This window comes from Serinus canaria, chromosome Z (genome assembly GCF_022539315.1).
Source record: "Serinus canaria isolate serCan28SL12 chromosome Z, serCan2020, whole genome shotgun sequence".
In the NCBI taxonomy this organism is placed as follows: Eukaryota; Metazoa; Chordata; class Aves; order Passeriformes; family Fringillidae; genus Serinus; species Serinus canaria.
Genome location: NC_066343.1, coordinates 63098038 through 63123521, shown reverse-complemented (window position 1 = coordinate 63123521; position 25484 = coordinate 63098038). Strand labels below are relative to the sequence as shown.

The following is a 25484-nucleotide window of genomic DNA, read 5'->3' as shown; positions in this document are numbered from 1 at the left end:
ATTCCAAACAAATTTTCCAGTAATTGTCTGCTGGGTTCAAAAGTCACTGAGGAAGATGGACAGGTATGTTCAGTGATAATACAATTCCATCAGCCTTGTTTCCTTGTTTTGGAATTTCTGCTAAAAATCTGGATGGTAATAGAACAATTCTTCTATCCCTTTGTAGTGTGCCTCTGATTTCTCATAAAATCTTTAACTCATTGACATAGTCAAGACACAGTGATGAACTATTCTGCCAATATTGCAGGGAGTAAGCATAATAGCTCTATTGAAGCTGCATGTCTTCATAGACATCCTGGTGATCTGTGCCATGAATTAGAGGTAAAACATAGGGCTGAATCTCCAAGGGCATTTTGCTGAAGATAATGACTCTTCAAAGTTCTTCTCTAACAATATACCATCAAGCAAATGATGCTATAGGCATTATTCTTATAATTGTGCTGGGTTTGAGTTCTTGAAAATCAGTTTGAAGACATGCTAGAAATAATTATGAAAAAACATTAATGAAGAGACACTCCATTGAATAGCAAAGATGGCATATTCATATTCTAATGACAGCAAAAGACAAATAAAAGGTTGACCACAGCTACTGTATCAGCACATCTCTGTTAATATGTTTATAGTTTATTACTTTGTTTTGATTACAGATATTTAAGCTGCAGGTGCTTTTAAATCATGCCATTACACTGTCCTGGGGTAGCTAGCTGGCCAGCAGAAACTGTGATATGTGGAACTGGTTTGGAATCCATTAATGTTTTCTGAAAAAAGATGAAAAATAGTGAAGAAGTGATAGGAGATAGTAGCTACAACATATATATTTGGTCAAAATTTAAAGGAAGTTTTACTCTCATAACTTATTATGGTCATGATTTTATTGTGTCCCAAATATGACAATAATGTAAAAGAATTTTAGCGAAGAACCATCTGGACAGAACTGTGTGCCGCGTGCTCTGGGATGACCCTGCTCGAGCAGGGAGATTGGACCAGATGACCCACTGTTGTCCCTTCCAACCTGATCCATTCTGAGACTCTGTGTGATTCTGTGAAGAAGCCAAATTAATAGGGTAATATTTTTTTCTATGCCATAGCAGAGGAAACTTTGGTGAAATGTTCATGTCATGAATAATCATTGTGGGTTTGCTCTCATGGCTGAAGAAGTAAATGTTAATGATACAGTGCAGGAATAAAATTAAGCGGCTTATGAGGTTTGTTTTTATTTTAATAACACCAGCTTCATTGAATCAAGCAAAGGCTAACTTCATACCCCGAATTTAACACTGACCTAGGGAATATCCAGGAGTAGGGAAACACATGGCAGTATGTTCCCAGAATGCAGGATCACTAGGTTGGAAGAGACCTTCAAGATCATCGAGTCCAACCCATGCCTCAACTAAACCATAGTACTGAGTACCACATCCAATCTTTTTTTAAACATATCTGGGGATGGATACCACCTCCCCAGGCAGACCATTCCAGTACTTTATCACTCTTTCCATAAAAATCTTTTTCCTAACATCCATATTTCCCTTCGTGCAGCTTAAGACTGTATCCTCTTCTTCTGTCAGTTGCTGCCTGGAGAAAGAGACCAACCCCACCTGACTACAGCCATCTTTCAGGAAGTTGTAGAGAGTGATAAGGTCACCCCTGAGTGTTCTTCTCCAATGAGAAAACCTCCCTCAGTTGTTCCTCGCAGTGTTTGTGCTCCAAGCCCCTCACCAGCCTCATTGCCTCCTTTGGACAGGCTTGAGCGTCTCAACATCCTTCCCAAACTGAGGGGCCAGAACTGGACACAGCACTCAGGGTTTGGTCTCACCAGTGCCAAGTACAGGGGGAGAATGACCTACCTCCCTGCTGGCCACACTGCTCCTGATACAGGCCAGGATGCCATTGGCCTTCTTGGCCACCAGGGCACACTAATGGCCCATGTCCAGTTGGCTGTTGACCAGTATCCCCAGGTCCCTTTCTGCCTGGGCACTATCCAGCTGCAATAGTTTCCAATCCTGCAAAAATTGATTCTTGAGAGACTTCCTGAGTGAGCCTGATTATCTACCTTTAATAACCTTCAATTTTTTGTGTTGAGGTTTTAAAATGTGTACTTACTTTTGGTATGCCCATTGTGTATAGGATGGTCTTCAGTCTGTTTAAAATCTACCTCTTGCTGGTTTATTTAATTTATGCTACTTATACCTGTCCTTCTGATATTTCTTTTGATCTTCCAGATCTGTATCATATTCTTCCCTCAATGAAAGTTTCAAATCTGCTGTAACACTAGCTTTGTTGGATTTCAGCATTCTATTTATCAAGTAAAGGCTTCAGTCTCCTAAACTGTCCTAATATTTTCTTTCCTGGAAAGTCTCTTCCCTCTCCTTAAGACATAAGCTTTTTGATGGGTAGTCTGACTGGAGATGAAATCTGGTGTTTTTGAGAACTGTATTTTTAGTCTATTCTTATCCAGAATTCTATTCTAATCCTGAGTTCTGTAATATAACATTACTTGTCAAAACATTCAGATACAAATCTAACTATTCATAAATTCAATACACACTGTATCAAAGATCAACAGATTTAAGTGAAATATGTAAGTGAACTTACCCATCACTTAGTCAACTGCATTTCTGAAATGCCCCAAATATTGGCTGAGCATTTATTCTAAACTGCAGTTGCCGGATAAAGAGGCTGCTTACCTGGTTTTGAGGATCATAACTATTTCTCTTTTTCACAGGGCCGTTTTTCAATGCTTTCTCCCTGGCACGGTCTGCTATCAGGTCCTGGTGCAGGATTATTACACTGGCGAATTCGAGTGCTCTCTCCATTGATGCAGGTGGACCAGGCACTCCAGCAGCTCCAGCCTCCATCATTCACAACTGGTATGAAGACATCATACAGGATTAGGCCATCTACCTCTTTCAAGGCAGACCATGATTCAACTCAGATATGGTGATTCTGCAGATCATTGCAGCCTCCTGAATACAACCATCACAAAGATTTGGCATTTTAAAATGCGTTTGTCAGTGGCAGTGCTTAAGAACCTTAGGCTTTCAACATTTTTGTCATGCTAGAAAACAAGCTCTAAGGTCCATTTTAGGCACCCGTGCATTAAAAACCTGGCCACAGAGAATGAATTTACTACACAGTAAATTTTGTATGTTGTCATCTGTGGAACTGCATTCTTTTCCCTTTTCCCCAACCTAATATAAAACTAGCACAGTAATTGTGAAACATGATCATGTGCTAGAAGACACCAAGCTTTTGCAGAAAACTGGAGACAAAATAATTCAAGACATGGTGAGATTGCTTTTGCCGGAAATCGATTTACCAGTACTGCACCAGGCTTCAATACTCCTGTGTACTTAAATGAACTTTGTGTCATTCCAAGACACACTAATGTATGTGGGACAGTGAACTCCAAATTAGAGTACCCTCTTTATGGAAAGAGCCCAGTAACTTACCTTACCTTCCACACAGATATGATAGCAGTAGGTATAAAGGAGTGCTATGAAATGTTTCAGTTCTTATGAAGGCTCATTTTGTCAACATATTGTTACAATAGATATGCTCATTTTAGTTTATATGGAGTATTTACTCACCTCTCACTAATGTAGATTTGGGAATTTGACAAGCAATTCCCTTAAAATAACTTGAGCACAGGCATGTACAGACTCCATCTACCAGCACAAGGGTGCCTCCATTTTTACAGGGTTCACATTTGCACACACTGTATTCAGTAATGTAGTCTTCAATTGCCCTTTCCAAATTTTGTTTCTTTAAATATGCATCTCTTATCTTAACTGGAACAAGTGTATGTATTGGAGAAGGCTGTAGAAGAAAAAAAGCCCATGCATAACACACTCTTCCAAAGTTCTGAATCCTTTTGATATAACCATCACTGGAATAAAAATCTGAAGAAACAGTTAAGATAAAGGCAATGTGTGAAAGTTCATTATAAACTCAGAGTCTCACCTCCATCATAGAACAAAGCTTTCAAACGGTAAAAAGCCACAGCTTTGAAGAAGCTGTACTTACCCGTTGCTGTATCACTAATGGAGCATCAACCAAAGATTTAGCCCACTCTATGTAATCCTCTACATCAACTGCTTTGGCTCCTCGTAGTAACATTTCTTTGATTTTAACTGAAAAATCGATCTTCCCTCCCTCAACTAAGGAAAGGACATCATCAATAACAGCATTATCATTCATTTCCGCTGCAGAAAAAAAAAGAGGGTGAAGAAGGATGTTTAATGTCCATGCATCTGGAAGAACAGCTGTCCTCCTAGGGCAGCCAGTCCCTCTTTGTAAAATGATTATAGAGAGAACTCTTGGTTGTAGCAGAATTCAAGATCTCTTTGCTTATACCTCTTATGTGGGAGAAAATCTTTAATTTTGCAATTAAATTAGAAAACCCTAGATCTGAAAGGAAAAAAAGGATAGGGCAAACTGAGACACATTTTGGAGATCACAGTCCTTTGATTACTAGCAAAAGATAATGAGTAATTCTACTGCATCCCCTGAGCTAAGCCAAAGTAGGGCAGGAATTAGAATAGCAGGAGCTTTTGCTTCATAATTAAAATACAAGAGCAGAGCAGTTCCCTCTTATGCACTTAGTAGTAAATATCCTTCCTTTTTGCAATTTTTATTCCTTGTGAAATGGAATAGAAAAAAGCCCATCTCCAGACACTTATGAGGAGCTGAGGGCAACAATTACAGGCAGGGGAACACAAACAGGGTAATCAGAGAAAGGGAGCCCCTGCTTCGACTCCTCACAGGCCTGTTCCAGCAGAGCCATTAGACTTGTAGGATGGGGCTGAGGATTAATCAGCAGCAAGATGAGGCAATGGAAAGGCTCTCTGGACACAAAGAATGGCATTTTGTGATGGCATGAACATAAATTCTTAGCATATAAATTACAGGAGTGCCGTTGAAAAGGTAAGAGGGGTTCAGGGTAGCTTTGGGAAGAGCAAACTTGAGAAAATAAAGGGATAAAGGCAGAAAAAGATTGCATATGACAAATGACTGGTCTCTGAGCTACTCTGCTGTGTATTGTCCTTCCTCTTTGCAGTCTGTCTTGGCCTACCATTAAATTCCATTCTAACCCTTTCCTAGGGTGAAGGGACTCTATTCTGTGTGCATGCATGTGTATAAAGCCCTGGACAAAGGCTGAAAGGCACCTGGTGTTTGTGGTGGCCACCTCTGGAGCAAGTGACAATACATAGAATCACAGAATCACAGAATAAAGAGGTTGAGTCCAACCTATGCCACAACACCTCAACTAGACTACAGCACCAAGTGCCACATCCAGTCTTTTTTTAAGCACATCCAGAGACGGTGACTCTACCACCTCCCTGGGAAGAGCATTCCAGTACTTTATTATTCTTTCGGTGAAAAACTTTTTCCTAATATCCAACCTATATCTTCCCTGACGTAGCTTGATACTGTCTCCTCTTGTTCCGTCAGTTGCTGCCTGGAGAAAGAGATGGACCCCCACCTGTCTACAACCTCCCTTCAGGAAGTTGTAGAGAGCAATGAGGTCACCTCTAGGCCTCCTCTTCTCCAGGCTAAACAACCCCAGTTCCTTCAAACATTCCTCACAGGACTTGTGTTCCAAGCCCCTCACCAGCCTCGTTGCCTCCTCTGGACACACTAAAGTGTTTCAATGTCCTTCCCAAACTGAGGGGCCAGAACTGGACACAGCACTCAAGGAGCAGCCTCACCAGCACTGAGTACAGTGCAAGAATGACCTCCCTGCTCCTGCTGGCCACACAGTTCCTAATGCAAGCCAGGATGCCATTGGCCTTCTTGGTCACCAAGGCCCAGTGCTGGCTCATATTCAACTGGCTGTCGACCAGCACCCCCAGGTCCCTTTCTGCCTGGGCACTGTCCAGCCACACTGTCCAGAGCTTGTAATGCTGTAGGGGATTTTTGTAGCCAAAATGTAGAACTTGGCACTTAGACTTATTAAACTTTGTGCTGATGGACTCTACCCATCCATCCAACTGATCTAAGTCTCTCTGCAGAGCCCTTCTTCCTTCCAATGGATCAACACAAGCTCCCAGCTTGAGGTCATCTGCAAATTTACTAATGAAGGACTCAATCCCCTCATCCATGTCATCAAGAAAAATATTGAGCAGGACCAGCCCCAGCACAGACCCCTGAGGGACACCACTGGTGACTGGCCCCCAGCTGGATGCAGCACTGCTCACCACCACTCTCTGGGCCCGGCCATCCAGCCAGTTCCTAACCCAGCAAAAAGTGCTCCTGTCCAAGCCAAGGGCTGCCAGCTTTCCCAGGAGGGTGCTGTGGGAGACAGTGTGAAAGGCCTTGCTGAAGTGCAAATAGACAACATCCACAGCCTTTCCTGCATCCACCAGGTGGGTCACCTGGTCATAGAAGGAGACCAGATTGGTCAGACATGACCTACCCTACATAAGCCAGGGTGCGATGACCAGCAGGTGTCACGTGAATAAGTGGCTTGGGAGCCAAGTACCAGAGCAGCTGTTGCTGTGGCCTAGATCTGGTGGCTTTCCATGGTGTAGTGATAGCAAAAGTCAGCAAAGGATGACCTACAGATGTCATCTACCTGATCTTCTGTAAGACCTTTGACACAGCTCCACATGACTGTCTTATCTCTCTTGGACCTGGAGGATGGACTTACTGGTGGGCAAGAAACTGGCTGGATGGGCACAGCCAGAGGGTTGTGATCAATGGCTCTATGTTTGGGTGGAGGCTGGTGACAAGTGATGTCCCTCATGGCTCTGTTTGGGACTGATTCTCATCAGTAACTTCATCAGCAATAGGGTGGGGTCAGGTGCATCCTCAGAAAGTTTCCAGATGACACAAAACTGAGTCATTAACACAAAAGAAGGATTGGATGCCATCCTGAGATACCCAGACAAACTTGAGAGGTGAGCCCACAAAAACCTCATGAAGTTCATCAGGTCCAAGTGCAAGGTGCTACACCTGGCTCAAACAGTAGCAGGCCTGATCACAGACTGGGAGAAGGACCTGTGGAGAGCAGCCCTGCCCAGAAGGGCTTGGGGATGCTGTGGGTGAGAGGCTGCACATGCTCTGGTCATGGCACTCACAGCCCAGAGAGCCAAACGTGTCCTGGGCTGCATCCAGAGCCCCGTGGGCAGCAGGGCAAGGGAACTGATGGTGCCTCTCTGCTCTGCTTTCATGAGATCCCATCTGCATTCAGCTCAGGGATCTCTAACACAAGGAAGATGTGGACCCTATGGAGCAAGTCCAGAGGAGGCCACAGAAATGGACAGAGTGCTGGAAGACATTTCCTATTAAGGACAGGCTGAGAGAAATGGGATTGTTCAGCCTGGAAAAGAGAAGACTGTGGGGAGACCTCATTGCAGTCTTCAAGTACTTGAAGAGGACTTTTAAAGAGAGATGAGGGCAATATTTTTACTTGGTTGGATACTGACACAACAAAGAAGAGTGATTTTAAACTAAAAGAGAGATTTAGATTAGATGATAGAAGGAATTTCTTTACTCAGAGAGCGGTGAAGCAATAGAACAGAGTAACTTGAGAAACTGTGCCTTGTCTCTGTAAATGTTCAAGGCCAGGTTGGATGGGGCTCTGGACAGCCTGATCTAGTGTGTTGAATCCCTTTCCAAACTGATGTGTTAGAAGTAGATGATCTCTAAAGTCCCTTCCAACCCAAACCACTCTATACTTTTATGTCTCCAGAGTAAGACAAGTGGAGGAGCTGGATATTGGGTTTCTAGGCCAAATACTGGAGAGACCTCACAGTTCTGGGTTTGACTGAGATCTTTTCTCATATGAGTGCACTTCTGTCTAAGGCAGCTGGAGGTAAGAGGGTCTAAGGGCCAACTGCTGGATTGAGCACTTAAGGCCAGCCCCAAGAGACTTCCACAGTATGTGTGTCTTGGTGTGCATCAGAGAGTCTGCACCAGCAATGGGAGTGGAACTGTGGGCCTGGTGCTATATATCTCTGCCACTAACAAGAGGGGCTAACAATGCAGTTGCTGGTTCAATTGGATATTTAAGGTTAACTGCTGAAGTTATCTGTACTGATTATATATAAATATTGGGGGGGGGCTGAAGGCATGTGTTGCCTTGGACAAGGTGGCCTCCACAGGACCCTCCCAACCCTCAACTTTCCTGTGATTCTCTGATATTGCCCTGAAAGACTTCTCCCTGATTAAATGGAGAGGAGAAAAAGATGAAACCATTTGTGCCATTTGTGTTTGCCTGAGCTCTGTCTGTATTTTGTCTGTATTTATTTGTGGCCAGTGATGTGTGTATGTATGTATGCACCATGCTGGTGTGTTCATGTGTGCAGGCTGGGAATGCATTCTCAGGCTTGGGAGCATGGAAGAATATGAATCTCACCTGTACTGCTCTACTGGATTTTTCTTTCCCCTAACAGCAATAACTATATTGATTATTCAGGGGAAGCAACTGGTATTATCTTTCCTTAAGCAAAAGATATAGCATAAATCAAGGATATACTTACATTTGTCCTTCGCATGAATATGTTCACATTTATCACGATCAACATTAAAATTGGCTTGTATGCTTTCATATGCAATATTGGCATCTAAGTGATAGCCAAGGCATTTTTTCACATCTTCTTCAGTGATTCCTGGAAGTAGAAATAGGTCATTAGATGGAGTGAATAAGCATAAATAACAAGGCATTATTATTCTTACAGAATACATTTCAGGCCCATTAGAAATGTTTGTGGCTTTCTTCTTGCCATCTATCTTTTACTTTTTCTTTGTCTATGTAATGAATATGAGGATGACTGTAATTGAAATGCCTGAACGGATGCAGGTGAGGTCTGCAGTGACTAGGAAAATACCAAAAAATGGATTTGTGTTTTTCTTTATCTAGTTGAAAGCAGGTTCAAGAAAATGGTTCATGAAAATGGTTCCTTTAGGAACCATTTTTTCCCTTTTATTATATTGAAATTTTGTCTTTTGCAGTTGCTCAATATTTACTCATTTTATATACTAAATTACTGAATTCTCTCAGTCTCTCTTCTAAGCTCAATTATGTTTCTCCACTCCTTTTCTCCATAAAATTAATCAAGGCCACTGATCTCTTAAAAGTATGCTTTTGTCATGAACTCTGATCAACCTCTACCTACTACTGTTTCAAACATCTCCCTCCTCCTTATTGAAACCAAACCCAATATCATCTGCCACTTCAGCACTGTGTTCAGGAAGAATTTTGCTTAAAATTGGGACTAAAAAAATCCAGAACTACAATCTCGAGGTGATAACAGACTAATAATAGTGGGAAATGAAAATGACATATTTGTCCCATGTCCCTTTTCATAGCCTGACTATTTGATAGTAATATTGATATTAGTGGTGCAAGCAGTAGGTGCTCATTTTCTGATCTCCAAAATCAATGTGAGAATTTTCTTTTCTCACTTTATTCCCATGTGATCACTTTAATCCAGCACAAACCCACATATAACTGAACTGCACATGAGGGAAGATTACATTTCTACTTTCATATATTAATCAGGGCATGGAATATTCCAGTGTGAATGTTGAAAGCTATGAAATCAATTTCAACACACTCACATGCTCCATGTGGTTTCTAGAAAGCCCTTCAATTTATTCCTTGTTTTTTGTCACCACCATACTCTTAGAGTGATTGTAACACAAAAAGTTACCAAATAGCATTTAGGGTTTAGGCAGGTTTTCTTGTCTTTGGATAAGATCTCTTATGAATTATGCAATTATTACTAGTGTGTTCAGGAGGTTTTTTTACGTTTTCTTTGGCCCCCTCAGTCACAGACTTAAAGAGGGATTTCAAATACTTCTGTAAGTTATAAAGGTTGACTCTTTTCTCTGTAGTCTCATGTAATTTTGTAATGTCACTGGTGTGCCACAAGCAGCATGCACTTTTACTGCTTTCTCAGTATTTTTCCACATACACAGATCTACCATCAAATGTGTCTTTGAAAGTCTGGGAACTTGGTCATAGCAAGGCCAAGAGAAAGCATACCTAGTCGAGACATAACATAATTATCCAGCACGTAAACAAGTTCATATTTTCCTCCTACAGTTCCAGAGACTGCATAGTGAGTTCCATAATCTTCTAGGAATTTGAAATACTCCCCCTTGTCATATTCAGCAGGCAGAAATTTTAAATCATCAAGGAAACTATCCGTGAGACGAACATCACGACTCCGAATTTGGAACCTTCCCAGCTGAATCTGTCCTTTTACATGCAGAAAGGTTTGGTTCTGAATGTAGGGAGAAAAAAGAGAAGAGAGTGCCATTCTGGTAGGCAACACAGCACAAAAAATCTATTCTGTTTTACTTGTAAAGAAGCTGCTGCAGTTTTCATCGTGGCTTTCAATCTAGTATTATGGAAACAGGACAAACTTGTTTTATAAAAATAAGAAAGCTCTCTGATCTAAACTGAGGAAGCAGCAAGGGAGTTATTTTAGTTCTTCCAATTTTGTAGAACTCTTCCCTTATTTCAGCAAGCCCTTTGTGATCTATTTGACAACAGGTCTCTTGAAGCACAATGCCTCCAAAAAGTGGCTTTCTGACTTTTGTAACATTGAAAAGTAGTTCTACATGGCTTGCTAAATTCGCAGAAGCTGCCCACTCAGGTTGGATGGAGTTTCCTCTTTGTTTATAGTCAGAGCAGACCTGAGTTCTCTCTCTTTTTGGATCACTTCCCTGTTATTCTCAGATTGTCAGGAGGAAGGGCACAGCTCCAATTAAAAACAAAACCCTCCTCACTTTTAGAAAGAAGAGCACAGTTCCAATTAAAAACAAAAAACCCCAAACCGACATCATAATAGGAAAATTAATGAGGAAAAACCTCCCATATTATGTATTTGAGCCATATGTACACTGTAAGTCTAGATATAACAACTGATATTTTTGTAAATTACTCTCCAGGTGATTTTATATCATTTTCTAAATTAGGACCTAGCTACTGCCCATAACTCATGAAATAAAACCTTGTGAAATAGTTGCACTAAGACTCTAAGGGAACACATGCCTTCCAAACCCCATTATTATTTGCAGTATTTATGTGACTCCTTTAATAGTAGTGCCCAATAGGAGGCATGGAAAAGGGACCTTGCTCCTGACCATTATGTTATCCAGCACCATTAAAAGGATCTTAAATTGCTGACTCAGATGCTGCTTAAGACTGGCAGAAATCTTTAGGTACCTAAATCACTGTGAGGAAGTTTTTGTAGGTGCAATATTCCTGCCAACCAGCATACACAGTTTCTCTCCAAGTGCCTCCAGACACCTCAGGGATTATGACTTTAACTTTCAGGTGGGCCCTGGAGAGGTCTCATGCAGGGACTTTCAGTCCACTACCCTGCAGCCCCGTGACTTTGCAGTGATAGAACTCTTCTTGTGACAGATTGTGACTCATTCTCTGAACTGATCTCTCAGCAAGAACTTGAGTTCAAAGGTCCTATCACAAGCCACTAGACTATAAGTAGACATTAAAACCCTCTGAGCTATAGAGCTTAATTTTTTATGTCTGTGAAGATTCATGGTTTGAGGTTTAAATGGTTTGTTTCCATAGCAGGAAAACTCATACCAGTACAAAGGCAATGTTGGGTGCATCTTATGTGTATTGTGCAGATCTTTGTCTTCAGCATTATTTCAATTAATCAGTGATAAAATTTAGTTTAGCTTTTCCTTATATCTGTTGGACCTCCAGAGCTCTGAATGGGTCCTAGACAACAAGACTGACAAACTTGAAAATATTAATTAGTTGAGGTAAATCTAGTATTCCTTGCACAGGGTGAACTTCAGCTCTATGGAGTTGATATGCCTTGTAAATGATGGCATATTGTAGTCACAGACCTTGGCATAATGTGTGGAAAATTGTAACCTGATCAGTTAATGCCATTAACACACAGCTGCTGGGTTAGGCCATGATGTTGTGTTCTTCTCATTTTGGCTGAGGAAAAAGTTAATTTTCTTCACAGTGGCTAGCATGGGACCATATTTGGGTTTTGTGCTGAACACAGGTTTGATAACACAGAGATGTTTTTGTTATTGCTGGACATTGCTTACACACAGCCAAGACCTTTTCTTCTCTTTGTACTGCTGTGCTGGCAAGGAAGTTGGGGGTGCTTGGGAGGTTGGGGGATACACAGCTGGGACAGGTGACTCAAATTGATCCAAAGGATTTTTCCATACCTCATGACATTGGGCTCTGCATATAAAGTGGGTTAAAAAAGGAGGAAAGGGAGGATGTTTGGAGATATGGCATTTGTTTTCCCAAATCCAATTACATGTGATAGAGCCCTGCTTTTCTGGAAATGCCTGAACACCTGCTTTCCCGTGGGAAGCAGTGACAGAATTCCTTGTTTTGCTTTGTTTGTGTGCATGGGTTTTGTTTTCCTGTTAAACTTTATCTTAACCCAGGAGTACTCTTGTTTTTATTCTTCCCATTATCTCCCCAAGCTTGCTGGTGGGGAGGTGAAGAAGCAGCTGTCTGGGGCTTATCTGCTGCCTGGGATTCAACAACCGGATGTCTAACATCACTTTTTGTGGTCTATTTCATTTTGACCTCACTAAATGCTAAGGCTACTTCTTTACTATCAAATAAAATAGGGTAGGGTCTTTCCACTGTTTCAGAGGGCAGGTAGAGGTATGGCTTATGCACAATCTCAAAATGGGCTTGCTTTTCTCCAGACTGTCTACCAGAACATTCCCTTTAAATATGTTGTAGGGAAGTGCCAGATGGGCATTGCTTATGAGAACTAGCACTGATTTAAGTCGTGTCAGCAAGTTAGTAAAACTGTGGATTATCTTGTACCAGAGCTAGTGCCTGTTCCCTATAGCCCTGGCTAGTTTATTAGTACAGATGTACCCACATATCTGAGATTTGACCTTTTGGTCATTATTCCTAAAATTTATTTTGTGTTTATGTAGTATAGGCCTACTCAGTGGCAATTTGTCATCATAAGACTTGATCTAATTTGCCCACATTGCAGTAGATCAGAGCTGCTCTTTAATCAGGATGAGACCAGACATCTTGATCCTTTCTAACACCAAGCCCCTGATGAAGATGAGTGTGCTTGCCAGTCAAAGATAAACAGTGGGAAAAAGAAGATACTTTGAGTTGCCATTTGGCCATGTCTGAAATCTAAACCCTATTGTCACCAGTAATTCATTAAAAAAAAAAAAAAAAAAAGTAGCAGCTGACTAGAATACTTAGATTGTTATTGCCTAATTCTAACACTGCCTAAACTGTACCATTTTTAAAATAGTTACATTAAAACCTTCAGAAGAGTTAATCTCACCCTTTCTGTGTAGCTTTGCAGGATGGAACTAAAAGTATAGTTCTTTCTGTAGTCATATTTGAAGTTTCCTCCTGAATAATTTTTGTTGCTCCCATCAGTAGGTGTGTATTTCAGAGAGGCATCAACACTAAAATATTTCTGTTTGTCTATGTAAACCTCTCGTAACATTTTCACACGATCATGGTAGTACACAGATGAGAAAGTTTTGTCTGCTTTTGTCTGAGAAAAGATAGAAAAAAGGTTGTATGAGAAAACAACAGGCAGTAGTTGAAAACTCTATGTAGCACTTTAAAGCTGTACTTTTTACGGAGCATATCAATGCATTTTCTTACAGCTCTTTTTCCTTTTAAAGCAAAACAAATGGAAACAGCACTCCCTCCACAAACTGCCTCATTGGGATCAGTTAGTGGTTCAAAAGTGAACAGAAAGCTGCAGTGACAATAATTTAGTGACTATTAAATCTCAGCATGTAACACTGTAAAAGTAAAATATGTGTGTCAACAGTCCCTTTACCCTGTCTACAGCTTCCTTGTGAGGGAAGAGGAGAGGCAGACGCTGATCTCTACTCCCTGGTGACAGTGACAGGACACGAGGGAATGGCCTGAAGTTGTGTCACAGGAAGTTTAGTTTGGGTATTAAAAAAGTTTCTTCACCTAGAGGGTGGTTGGGCCCTGGAACAGCTCCCCAGGGAAGTGGTCACAGCACCAGCCTGGCAGAGCTCAAAGAAGTGTTTGGAAAATGCTCCCAGGTGTGACCCTTGCAAAGGGACACCTCTCAGGTGTCCTGTGCAAAGCCAGGGGTTAGACTCAATGATCCTTTTGGGTTCCTTCCAGCTCAGAAGATTCTATGACTCTATGTGAGGAATAATAGTCTCTCTTTCCTAAAACACAGTTAAAATTTAATGAAAGCTCCTGACTTCTGAAATAAGTCAGAATAATGATTGAGTCTTTTTTCCTTACAGCAAACAATAACTAATCCAGTTATTTTACTATACTTTAGTAGAACATCACATTTTAGCAAATGAAAATTGTTATACATCAAAACCAAACATAACTAGAGATCTCTGGATGAGATTTACTTATTTTGGGAAGGACCTGGTTTAATTGTATTTGTTTTATCACGTTCCTACTTACAGTAATTAAGAAGGCAAAATTGTACTCTGATTTCTGAAAAGTATCTAACAGTTTTTTCAACATTTTCGGTGTTCAAACCTCACTGAAAGTCACAGTCTGAAACTTAAAAGCCTAACTTTTTTTTTTTTTTTTCCCAATGGGACAGAGGAAATCATCACTGGTTAGAAAAAAACCCAGTAGGACCAGAATATTGTAATATTATGTCTGCCTTTTTATCAGTGGCTTTTACATGTCCTTGAAAATGTAGCTTATTTTGTCTTCTACCTAGTAAAAGCTGGGTATCGTAATCATTTCTGTATATCTGTTCATTTCTTCTGCTTGTATTTTAAACATTCCAGAAAGATCCATTTATTGTGCAAAGGTGCAGCACAAAGATGTGGGAATTTGTCTGGCATAACTGAGCCTAACTGCCAAAGTAAAGGATAACCTCTTTTCCTCTGGACTGTAGCACAAGCTTGAGCCTAAAAAGCTGCTGTCTGGCTCAAGAGATATGCTGAGTCTTCCAAGAGTATTCCAGGAGGTGGCATTCAGTTAAACAAATCCTGTCATGCAAAGGATTTAAACTTACACTGTAAGTGAGAGCAGCCACATTCCACGGCTTGCGGTAGTATGTCCGTGTGTTCCCATCACGCACCCGCTCACAAAGACCATTGAAAAAGTCATTGTCAAATGGGCTGGCCATTGGCTGCATCCCTAAAACATTGATCCTGCAAGAGAAATACAAGAGAAGTTATACCCAAAAGAAGGTGTGTCAGCACAAATGACCTGCTGACTGGAAAAGCTGTATTGTGTCACAGATGGAGACTATAGCTGTGGAACTGGAACTTGCTCCATCCAAGCAACTTGTCTCATCTCTTGTGGTCTCTCATCTGTGTACTGGAGATAGTTACATATTTTGTAAAGTTCTTGAAGGATCATATATGAAAAATAAATAAAAGACATTAAACTTCAAACATGGTGAACACCTTAGGCATAAAAGGAGGTAAAAACCATTTTTCCTTACCAATATATTTGCAAGAAAATACATTTGTTCTTGACAAGTACATCTGTGAGAAAGCAGTCCTTGCAGATTTAAAATGTAAATCTCAACAGCTATATGTATTTTTTAATAACTTATATTAGTTTGTTTGCTGGCAGGCACTTGTTTGTCAAGTGTGTACAACATCCATCAAATGTTTAGAAGGGGTATACAGCTACTCCTAGCACTGTCTCTTCTTGCAGGGTGTGACCTAGTGGAATGGCAGCATTCCCTGGAGCATAAGAGAGGAAATCTAAATCATTACAAAACCAGGGAGGCAGGTGCATCAGCTGTATACCTCTGTGTATCTATATACTGATATATAAGAAACACTTCCAAAAATAACTCCTTGGAGTTTTAAACCTTGGAGGATTCTGTGTATTTTGTTTGCCCTTTTGTGCCTGTTTCATACATTTGAATCTTTTCAGTATTTCCAGTATTTACATCTGGCAAATGTATGTGCACCTTTCTGAGTGTAGAAAGTGGAAAGCAGGCCATCAAAGTCACCAGTGTCATTACTGCATCTCTAAAGAACATTTTCTCATGCAAGATTTAGTAACAGATTATAATAGAAGCTTCTAAAATTGCCTTTATGCTTGGTTTACTTCCCCATGCTAAAAAACCAGCATTTTTGCTCTTGCACAGTAAGAAATTAAATGAAAGGATGTATAATTTTTATTAAACACACTCTGGTGCTGTAGTATACTTTTATCTTCTGTTCAGTTTGGATTGCTGCCTTCTAACTTATTTGTAAATAAACAATATGTTACATTTTCTTAGAGATGAAAGAAATCCAGCAGGGTCTGAGAACAGAAAGATTAATTTTCAACTTAGATTAATGATGAGTGCTCCTGCAAACAACAGAGATCTGGGAAGTGGACAATGCAATACTGGAAGAAAGCTGTGCATAAAATGTTGTTGCAGTAATGCATCCCATTATATAAATAATCAACTGATATTTTCTCCCTTTTAGACATGTATTTTAGCAAAGTAATTGACAATTACTGATTGGTTGTGAAACATCATTAGAAACAAATCTATGTATGAAATTTACATTTAAATAAAATGTAAGTTTATTCATGTGACATGTATGTATGATTCTGTTTACTGATCTTACAGTGCATGTGTTATGCTCACAAGTATACAAAATAAAATGGTAGTTAAGTGTACTTGCAAAGGCTACTTATAATTTCTGAATACAAATGATTCATATTCCACTTTTGGGAATGTCACTGTGCCCCAGTTTTTTCAGCTGGCTTTGGAGACAATCCCTAACTCTTCACTAGGCCCAATACTGCCTTTTACTACATACCCATGTCCTGCAGTCCTGCCAACTTCGGACACATCAACATCATGGTTTCGACATGGTGACCGTGGGTCAGATTCACAGTCATCTTCATCAGAATAGTCACCACAGTCATTATCTACATTGCACACAAGTCTTCGCTTTATACATCGACCTGATCAAGGAATAAAACATTGCCTGAATGCATTTTTATCAAGATGGACTATAAATGGCACCCTCAGATACTCTTTATTAAGGTCTTCCTCCATGAATATTTCTACTGTTGTCTGGAGGGATTAAAATCCTGTGCTCTACCACTTTCAAATGAAAAAACCCTGCATACTTCTGTTATATGTAAGTTAGTAGGATGACTGAGAAAAATAAGTTGCAGGAGAACTGCTGTCATCTGAAGAAAATTGTTGCATCCTAGACTGTTCTAATTAAAGATCAAATATTTGGTTGGTTGGGGTTTTATTATTTGTGTTAAGAGAATACAGGGAAATATCAATTCAACATCAACAAAAATTTTTTTTCTAAATAATTTAAATTTTTGCTGTTTGGGCTATATTATTTGAATAATATGGACATTTAGTGTCCAAAACTGTAGTGATTTGTGCTCTAAAGAAACAGGGAAATAGTAACTGTTCTGGGTTTACATATCACAAGTTTTACAAAGATGCTTGGTTTTTTTTTTTTTTCCCCTACAGGATTTAAAGACTTTAGTAAATTTGTTGTAGCATAATAAAACAATACTTTGATATCATCAGCCTCACCTGTAAATGCCACAGTCTCTGTGAACTAGTAGTTAAAGGTTTACTTTTTAATTTTCAATTGCTTTATTTGCACTTTTCAGTGTTTGAGTTAAAAAAAAATACAAAAATTGGCTTGGAATTTCAAATTCATTTCCCATCTTTCTGCTTTTGTTTTGACTAGTTTCTGCTACTATTAACTTTTCCTACTTGTTTTTGATTTCTCATGAATCTTGAGCACTATATTCATATGCTTTGTATCACTTTACAAATTTATCTTATTTTGGATCTAGATGCCTGTTGGTCTCCAACTAGCATTTATCATGCCAGTTTGGTAAACTTCCATATCCATTCTGTTAAGATTCCTTCAGTCCTAGTTTTTTTTTCCTGGTGATTTTTTTGTAAAACCTAGTGATCCAGTAGCAAGTGGGGCAGTTAAGCTAGAAGAAAGGATACAGTCATGATGGTCAGCTTCTACCCATGGAGTAGAAGTTACAGAAGCATTTAAACTAGGTGCAAATTAAAATGAAAGATGGCAGGAGTGTACCCCTTCTGAAGTGGTTTTGCTGCTGTGGTTTTGGCATTGTGATTTTGAGCCCACCTGTCTATGGATTCTTTTTAAGTGCTAGCATGAGGATGATCTAACTTATTCACAGAATTAAAATGTGGTTTCTGAGTTACTGCTTTACTTGCTATGGCATGAAAACAAAACCTACCTGAACTGCACTGAAAATCAGCACCACAGTCTGGTTCTGGTTCTTCAGGACAGGCTTTGCTGGTTTTACAGGTCTGTGTGTCTCCTAGGGCATCCAGGCATGCTTTTCCACCAAACTGCCCAAATCTTTCTATACGTCTGGAGCGAAACTTGAAAGAAAAATAACACTATTAATGTTGCTCAGAGAGAAAAGAGAACTCTACCAGAACATTAGGGCTTCCAGCTGAACTTAGAGCTTTTCAAAACTAAAGATCTTTGGTGAAATTTTTGTTGAAAATCCACAGGCAAAATTAATGAATAAAGCAACATTTAAATAATAATTATGATTAATAGTACTTAGCTAGTATGTAAAGATGCTAATTTTCCCTTATTTGTTTATCTCTTTCCAGTGTGGAAAAGAATAATTTACATTTCGTATGTTTTCAAATTTTTGATTTTTTAAAGCCCTAAAAGAATGCCCCTAAGAAAATAAAAATTTGCTGTGGAAAAGAAGTTGTGGTGGGGTTTTTTTTGGTTGTTTTCTTTTTTTGGTTGGGTTTGGTTTGTTTTTTTTTTTTAATTGAAAAATAAAATCTTAAACAGAGACAGACATGTGACCAAAATAAAATAGATACTTTCTATGAAAAAACTTTTTGAATGAGAACACTTGAGCAGTGTTTCACAGCTGGATGTAGTATTCTCTTACTCAATGGCTTCAGAATCTGACATTATTATGGGTTTCATCAGATCATTAACATACAGTATTAAGAGCTGAAATCTGACACTTTCTCATAACCAACAGGCAGACAGATATCCGTTTGGTTGTGACTTTGGAACAAAGACTTCCAAGGACAGCTTACCCTTTGATTGGTGCATGGGTCGCAGGGCCCCCACGCGCTCCAGCTGCTCAGTTTGCAATCTATTGGAGATGGAGCATTCAATTCCCTTGTTCCCCTGTGGAAAGCTTTTTCTGAAGAGCTGTCAAACAAAACATTCCAGTACAGTCCTGGGAAGTGCACTAAAATCACTTGAGTTTGTATTTAAACCATAGACCAATGTTTTGGAGCACCTTCAAGCTGATTTCTGTTTCACTTTCATAGCAGTACTTAGATGTATCAACAGCTGCCTAATATTAAACTCTTTGGTGGTTTAAAATTACACTAAAAACAACTCTGAAGACTTAATAAGCCAGGTCTTTTCCCTTTTCTTAGATCTTTGTGCATTCAAATGCTCATCTGGAGGGTCATGTTATTGAAGAGAATGGAACAATAATACACAGGAAACATCTGCCCTCTCCTATTCAGACAGTGGTTGTGCTCCTCAGTGTGTAAAGCTAAAGACTAGCGCATCTCAAATGGATGTAGCACTTCAGTACATCTTACTGATTTTAGCATCAATTGACTTTGATGGTGTTGATCTTAGCCCTGGATAAAAACATAAATGCCTTCCAGACCTGAAAACAAAGGTATTACTTGGTAACGGGGTAACTCACCTTGCTAGAAAAAACAGACATGTTCAGCTTGCCAAGTTGAATACGCCTGCAATTAGGCCTATTTTTTTGAGATTGATTTGTCATTTTGGTGCTCAGTTTTAAATATCATCAAACTTCCAGTTCTCAGTACATGTAAGGCCATTACTTAATAGAAATCAAGTTTCCTTAAAGCACCCACTGGTAGATATTAAAACCGGATGCATTATAGCATAAACTTGCTTTATATAAGTTTAAAAGCCAAGGCTTTTGTTTTACTGGTGGTCTTATCTTCAGTGGTAAATAGCAGAGGAATAAAGGAACATTGAAGTCTGACTTGCCTTTTTAATTTTAGTAACTTATTCCAATTTGGCTTTACACGATGATTATTCATTCTCTGTGAAGCAATTCTCTCTGAATCTCTCCAAGTTAAGGCTCTTGCCTCTGCTCTACAATGGGACCTTCCTTGCTGAGCCTAGCTGGCTGGCAGATCTGCAGCTCCTGCAGTGTGAGGTACCTATGGGTTTTCACTGCAGGCAGGGCTTGCCCTCTGCTCTTTGACCTCCTTGCATCGTACAAATATCCCAGGGGTACAAACAAATGTAACCTGATTCCATAAGATTAAGAAATCTACAGTTTGGACAACAAAGACACAGCAGTTGGTTCAACTTTCTGGTGCCATTATTCTATATTAAGTTTGCATATGTACTAACATGTTATTGAGAAAATAAATCTACCTCTTTTCAGCTATCAAGCCTTAACCAGCTCGGGGATCACAGACTTGCCCAAAATTTCGCTATGACAGCTTTTAAACATAGAAATAGGCTACCTAGGGAAATGGTTGCGTATTTCCAACTTCCTTGGAAATATGCAACACTGTTGTCAGAACTCCTGGATAAGCTAATCAAAAGTCCTGTTTTGAACAGAAGAACTCCAGAAGTTCCTTTCAACCTAGACTTTTCAATATATTCAGGAAATTCTGGAAAGTTGTATTGTATTTGAAATTTGAGGTAGCTCCCTAGCCTCTTCAAAATCAACTCTTCCATCTGTAAGTAGGTCATCTTACAGGTACTCCATACTAAGCAAGTAATTCTTAAAATGTTTCTGTACAGTTTTCTATGTATTTTCCACCACTTAGCATGACAGTAACATCAACAGTGGGAAAAAATGAAAATCTACTGCTCTGCTGAATGGATGAGAATCAGCTTTTCCTTACTGTATCTCCAGGATGCCTTTCCATCTTCTTAATGATGGAGGACTGCAAACCTCTGAGTAACAATATCTATTCTGGCATCTTGGGTTGAAGACTGACAGGTTGTCCTTAAAGACAGTAGGAGTGAGAAACCTTAGATGCTAGACCTATAAGATACATTGACACATCTGCTGGGGTGTCTGGAAGCAGATAGTTGTCTAATTCCTAGCAATTACCAAGAATTCTGATGTTAGACAAATTTACACTGAAATATATTTCTGAACTGTTACACTATTGCTGTAAAAACAGAGCCAAAACCCTTTACAGGCAATAGGGATTAATCATGGAAAGTATCCATGTGCCTAAAAGAGCAATTAAGCTACTTCACATCCTACAGATTTTCCCAGAGGTTGTTGTAAGACATTATTTAGAGTCTAAAGTAAAAATCACAGGCAGAAAAGACTGAGTTGAAGTCTCCAATGCAAATGGAAGCCTTGCCATCAACTGTCTGCAAACTAGAAGTGAGGGTCGTCTCTCACTGACTTTCAGGTAGCAATATTTTTCACATAATTAAAGATCTTTTCCAACCTAAGTGATTCTATCATTTTGTGATAATCACAATTAACAACTTTACAAAGAAAATTCATTGAATGATGTGCACACACCCATGGGCCTTCTCCAGCAGAGTATATGAGATTCACATGATTTGCTGCAGATTTATCTTTAGGGTTTTGAATTCACTGGAGGTTAGATAAGCAAAAAAAAAATCAGAAAAATCTCATTGCAAATGATTCATAAACTCTGAAACACCACTAATGCATCCACTGTTAAGATTATCTGGGAAATCAAAAGGGACACATAGTCAACAACATTGTTTAAAAGAATCAAGATACTTACTGCAAAAATTTGCAAACTTGTCATCTAAATTTGAAGAAAAAGTGTTACTGGAAAACTACATTGAAACAGAAGCTGTCACACAATTTAAATAGGAAAGGAGGTAAAAACATTTCAGCTACTGAAGAACATCACTGAAGGTGACAGTTGAGAGCACAAACTTCAAAGGTGGGCATGGAAATCAAAATACCTTCTCTGCTACTCTTTTTTGAGAGGTTTGAGGGACAGAAGAGTACTCTTTGGAAAGCAAAAGCCATTTCACAATCAGTACACAGAACAGTTTGCCCCTTGTCTTGGATTGCACAGTACACTCTAAACACCCACAGGCCACACTGCTCTGGTGATTTGTTGTTGAGTCATACTTCAGAAGAGAGAGCTGCTGACTTCATCTGTTACAAAAGGGATGACTCAAAAAAGAGTCTTGATTTGATAATTATCACTCACCAAGAAATAAGGCACATTCTCTTGAATTTGAAGACATGATAGCCTCAAATAAGAGCATGCTAACAGTAGTTGTTAGCACTATCTGCAGGCTGCATAACCTTGGGTATGCTGAGGAGCCAAGCTGCTGGCCAATGTTGCCTGTTATGGATTCTCTCTAATAATCAAATCTGTCTGGACCATTTCTAACTGAGCATGCTAAACCTGTGCTATTATTGGATCTGAATGTCAAAATAAAAATAACCATCAAAACATAAGGAGCAAGTGCTTGCCCAATCTAGTGGCCTTCTATGGCGAAATGCCTCCATCAGTGGACAAGAGAAGGGCTGCAGATGTCTTTGTCTGGACTTCTGTACAGATTTTGACATGGACCCTCACAACATTCTTCTCTCTGAATTGGAGAGAGATGGATCCAATTCCATACTGATAGATGGATAAGAAAGTGGTTTTATGGTGACATCCAGAGGTTAGTGGTCAATGGCTTGGAGTCCCAGGGACATCAGTGACAAGTGGTGTCCCTTAGGAGCCCATACACTGATGAATGTTATTTGATAACTTCATTAGTGACACAGATGAAGGAATTGAGTGCACCCTGCAAATTAGCAGATGACACCAAGCTGAGCGGTGCTGTTGACACTTCTGAAGGATGAGATACCATCCAGAGGGACCTGAACAAGCTCAAAAAGTGGCCCTTGGGAATCTGATGAGGTTTGACAAGGCCAAGTGCTGGTGCTGCACCTGGGTAGGAACCCCTGGTATCAGCACAGGCTGGGCATGAGCAGCCCCAGAGCAGCCCTGCCCAGGACTTGGGGTACTGTGGGTGAGAGGCTGCACAAGCCCTGCCATGGCACTCACAGCCCAGAGAGCCAAACGTGTCCTGGGCTGCATCCAGAGCCCCGTGGGCAGCAGGGCAGGGAGGGGATTCTGCCCCTCTGCTCTGCTCTGGTGAGACCCACCTGGAGCACTGCATCCAGAGCTGGGGTCCTCTGAACAGGAAAGACTTGGACTTATCAGAGAGCCCAGGGGAAGCCACTGAGATGATCAGAGGCACGGAGCACCTCTCCTGTGAGAAAAGAGTGAGAGAATTGGGATTGTTCAACCTGGAAAGAGGCAGCACAGGAGTTACCTCATTGCAGCCGTCCCATGTCTGAAGGGACCCTACAAGAAAGATGCAGAGGAACTTTTTACAAGAGCATGGAGTGACTGGATAAAGCGGAACAGATTAGAGGAGAGTGGGTTTAGATTAGTTATTAAGAGGAAGTTTCCTGTTGTGAGGGTAGTGAGCATTGGCACAGCTTGCTCAGAGGAGTTGTGGATGCCCCATCCATGGAAGCATTTAAAGCCAGGCTGGATGGAGCTCTGAGCAACCCTGTCTCATGAAAGGGTGTGTCCCTGTGCTCAGCTGGGACTCACAGCACAGAGAGCCAAGCTTGTCCTGGGCTGCATCCAGAGCAGAGGCAACCTTCAAGATCATCTTGTCCCCACCTTCCTGGCATGTGCTGGGACACCTCCCACTAGACCAAGGTTGCTCCAAGTCTCACCCAACCTGGCTTTGAGCACTCGCAGTGTTGGTAATCCATAGCCTCCCTGGGCAACCTGTTCCAGTGTCTCACCGTGCCTACAGTGAAGAACTCCTTTCTAATATCTACTATAATTGCCCCTCATTTAGAGTGCACCCATTACTCCTCATCCTATCACTGTAGTTTCTATCCCTCCAGGTACCCTGTAGGCACCTTCAGATACTGGAAGGTCTGGGGACTATAAGGTCTCCACGCAACCTTCGCTTCTCCAGGCTGAACAGCCCCAGCTTTCTCAGTTGTTGTTGTAGGGGAGGTGCTTCAGTCTTCTAAATAACATCGTGGCTTCCTCTGGACTTGCTTCAACATATATCTATTATAAGGCTCACATTTTTTAATCACTTAGTTTTTACCCTTCTTGCAAATGACGGATTTCTGGTAGAGCAGCTCTGCAGTTTTTTTTCACATGACTATTTGGTAGAGACTAGGCCTTTGCTCTCTGTGGCCAGAGAGCAACAGACAACATCCCCAGGCATTTTCCTCAGGAAGGCTGTGAGTAGATCAGAGGAAAGAATGAGAAACAATTCTTATTTCTACTTGCTGCACCTGTTGTTGTGCACCTATGGAATGTGTTATGGAGATCTGTTTACCAAAGGGTGTTTTCTTATGACGGATAGTGTTTTGAGGGATTGACCAATTAGGTCAAAGATGTGTTGGAGTGTCTGTAAGGGTTACAAGCTTCTTAATAAGTAAAATATAATACAGTAGAATAAAGCAATTGATCAGCCTTCTGCAATCATGGAGTCAGTGCTATTTATTATTATAATTATTATCTCCTCCTAGTGATACTTGAAAACACAAAGGCTGTATTTCCAAAGATTAGAAATAGCTAGTCTAGATTTTAAATATTGAGAGAAGCACTGTCAGCATGAAATTGTTCAGCTTCAGGAAGAAATAGATTGAGATTAGGTATTTTCACACAGCGTGCAACAGAAAAAAGGTACCTGAGCTTTACCTGCCTGCAAAAATATGCCTTCAACTGCTTCAATGGGCATCTTTATTGTGTCACATATATCCAAAATACACAAATAAATAATTGCTATCTGACTTCTTAAAATACAACAAGAAGTGGGGGTTTTTTTCATAGGATATCTGAGCAAGGTACCATTGGAAATATCCACACTAGGTGTTTATGCTCTGTGTCAGAGAAATGAAACAGTGGAGACAGCTGCAGAAGAAAAAGAACACTTACCTTCCGCTTTCCTGCCAAATTGAGGCAACTGTCTCTGCATTGTATAGTATGGCTATAAGCTGCAGAATAACATGCATGGTTCTCATTTTGTAGGTGAGCAGAGCAGAATTATTGTGACTGAACTTGTAATTTATTTATTTGTTCCTTTAGTTATTTATTACCAAGAAAACAAACAAAAACCAGTATGTACTGAAGAATTCCAGTAACTGCCCAAAACTGCCTTACTGTAAGTGCTCTAAAGTTCACTTTTCAGAAAATTCCACTTCTTCCCTGAATGGGGAAATACTGTGAAGCACTTGCAAGGTTAAAAATAAACCAATTTTGTATGACAGTATAGGAAAGGCATTATGTATTGAATTAAGAGCCATTAACTGCCTAGTGAAAAAGTTGTTGTAACTGTGACTCATGTAAAGAACAAATAGTTCCTAAAGCAGAGCTGTTTACAAGAGCAAGTTCAGTGCATAACAACTTTGGAATCCTCATTTGGAGTACTGCAGGACTGAAGTACCAAGATTCTTCTTTTATTCCTTCCCCAGCCAATATAAAAAAACAGCACATTAT

At 40.2% G+C, this 25484-nt stretch overlaps 1 protein-coding gene across 4 annotated transcripts; it reads right to left on the bottom strand.

Moving 5' to 3' along the window:
* Positions 1–604: 604 nt before the first annotated feature.
* On the bottom strand, positions 605–25046 carry C9 (complement C9). Of its 4 annotated transcripts, none has more exons than XM_018920618.3 (12): positions 24924–25046; positions 19020–19137; positions 18182–18329; positions 16744–16891; positions 14982–15120; positions 13281–13499; positions 9992–10232; positions 8484–8612; positions 4024–4202; positions 3588–3816; positions 2685–2864; positions 605–758 (listed from the first exon to the last, which is right to left on the bottom strand). In XM_018920618.3, the coding sequence occupies exons 1-11, from the start codon at positions 25007–25009 to the stop codon at positions 2704–2706; spliced, it is 1797 nt and encodes a 598-aa protein (XP_018776163.1). In that variant the 5' UTR covers positions 25010–25046; the 3' UTR covers positions 605–758; positions 2685–2703. The 4 variants fall into 4 exon arrangements, with proteins under 4 accessions (XP_018776163.1, XP_009094125.1, XP_018776166.1 ...); XM_009095877.4 differs by having other exon boundaries at positions 19020–19113; XM_018920619.3 differs by lacking the exon at positions 605–758 and adding an exon at positions 851–1040.
* Positions 25047–25484: the final 438 nt, after the last annotated feature.

Bases quoted from the DNA above. Each gene is read 5' to 3' on its own strand.
- C9 (XM_018920618.3), bottom strand. From the start codon at position 25,009: ATGAGAACCATGCATGTTATTCTGCAGCTTATAGCCATACTATACAAT. The intron at 15,121-16,743 runs GTATGTAGTAAA...TTTCTCTTGCAG, and splicing joins GGCAGGACTGCAGGACATGG to GATCAATGTTTTAGGGATGC. The intron at 3,817-4,023 runs GTAAGTACAGCT...TTTCTTCTACAG, and splicing joins CATTAGTGATACAGCAACGG to CCTTCTCCAATACATACACT.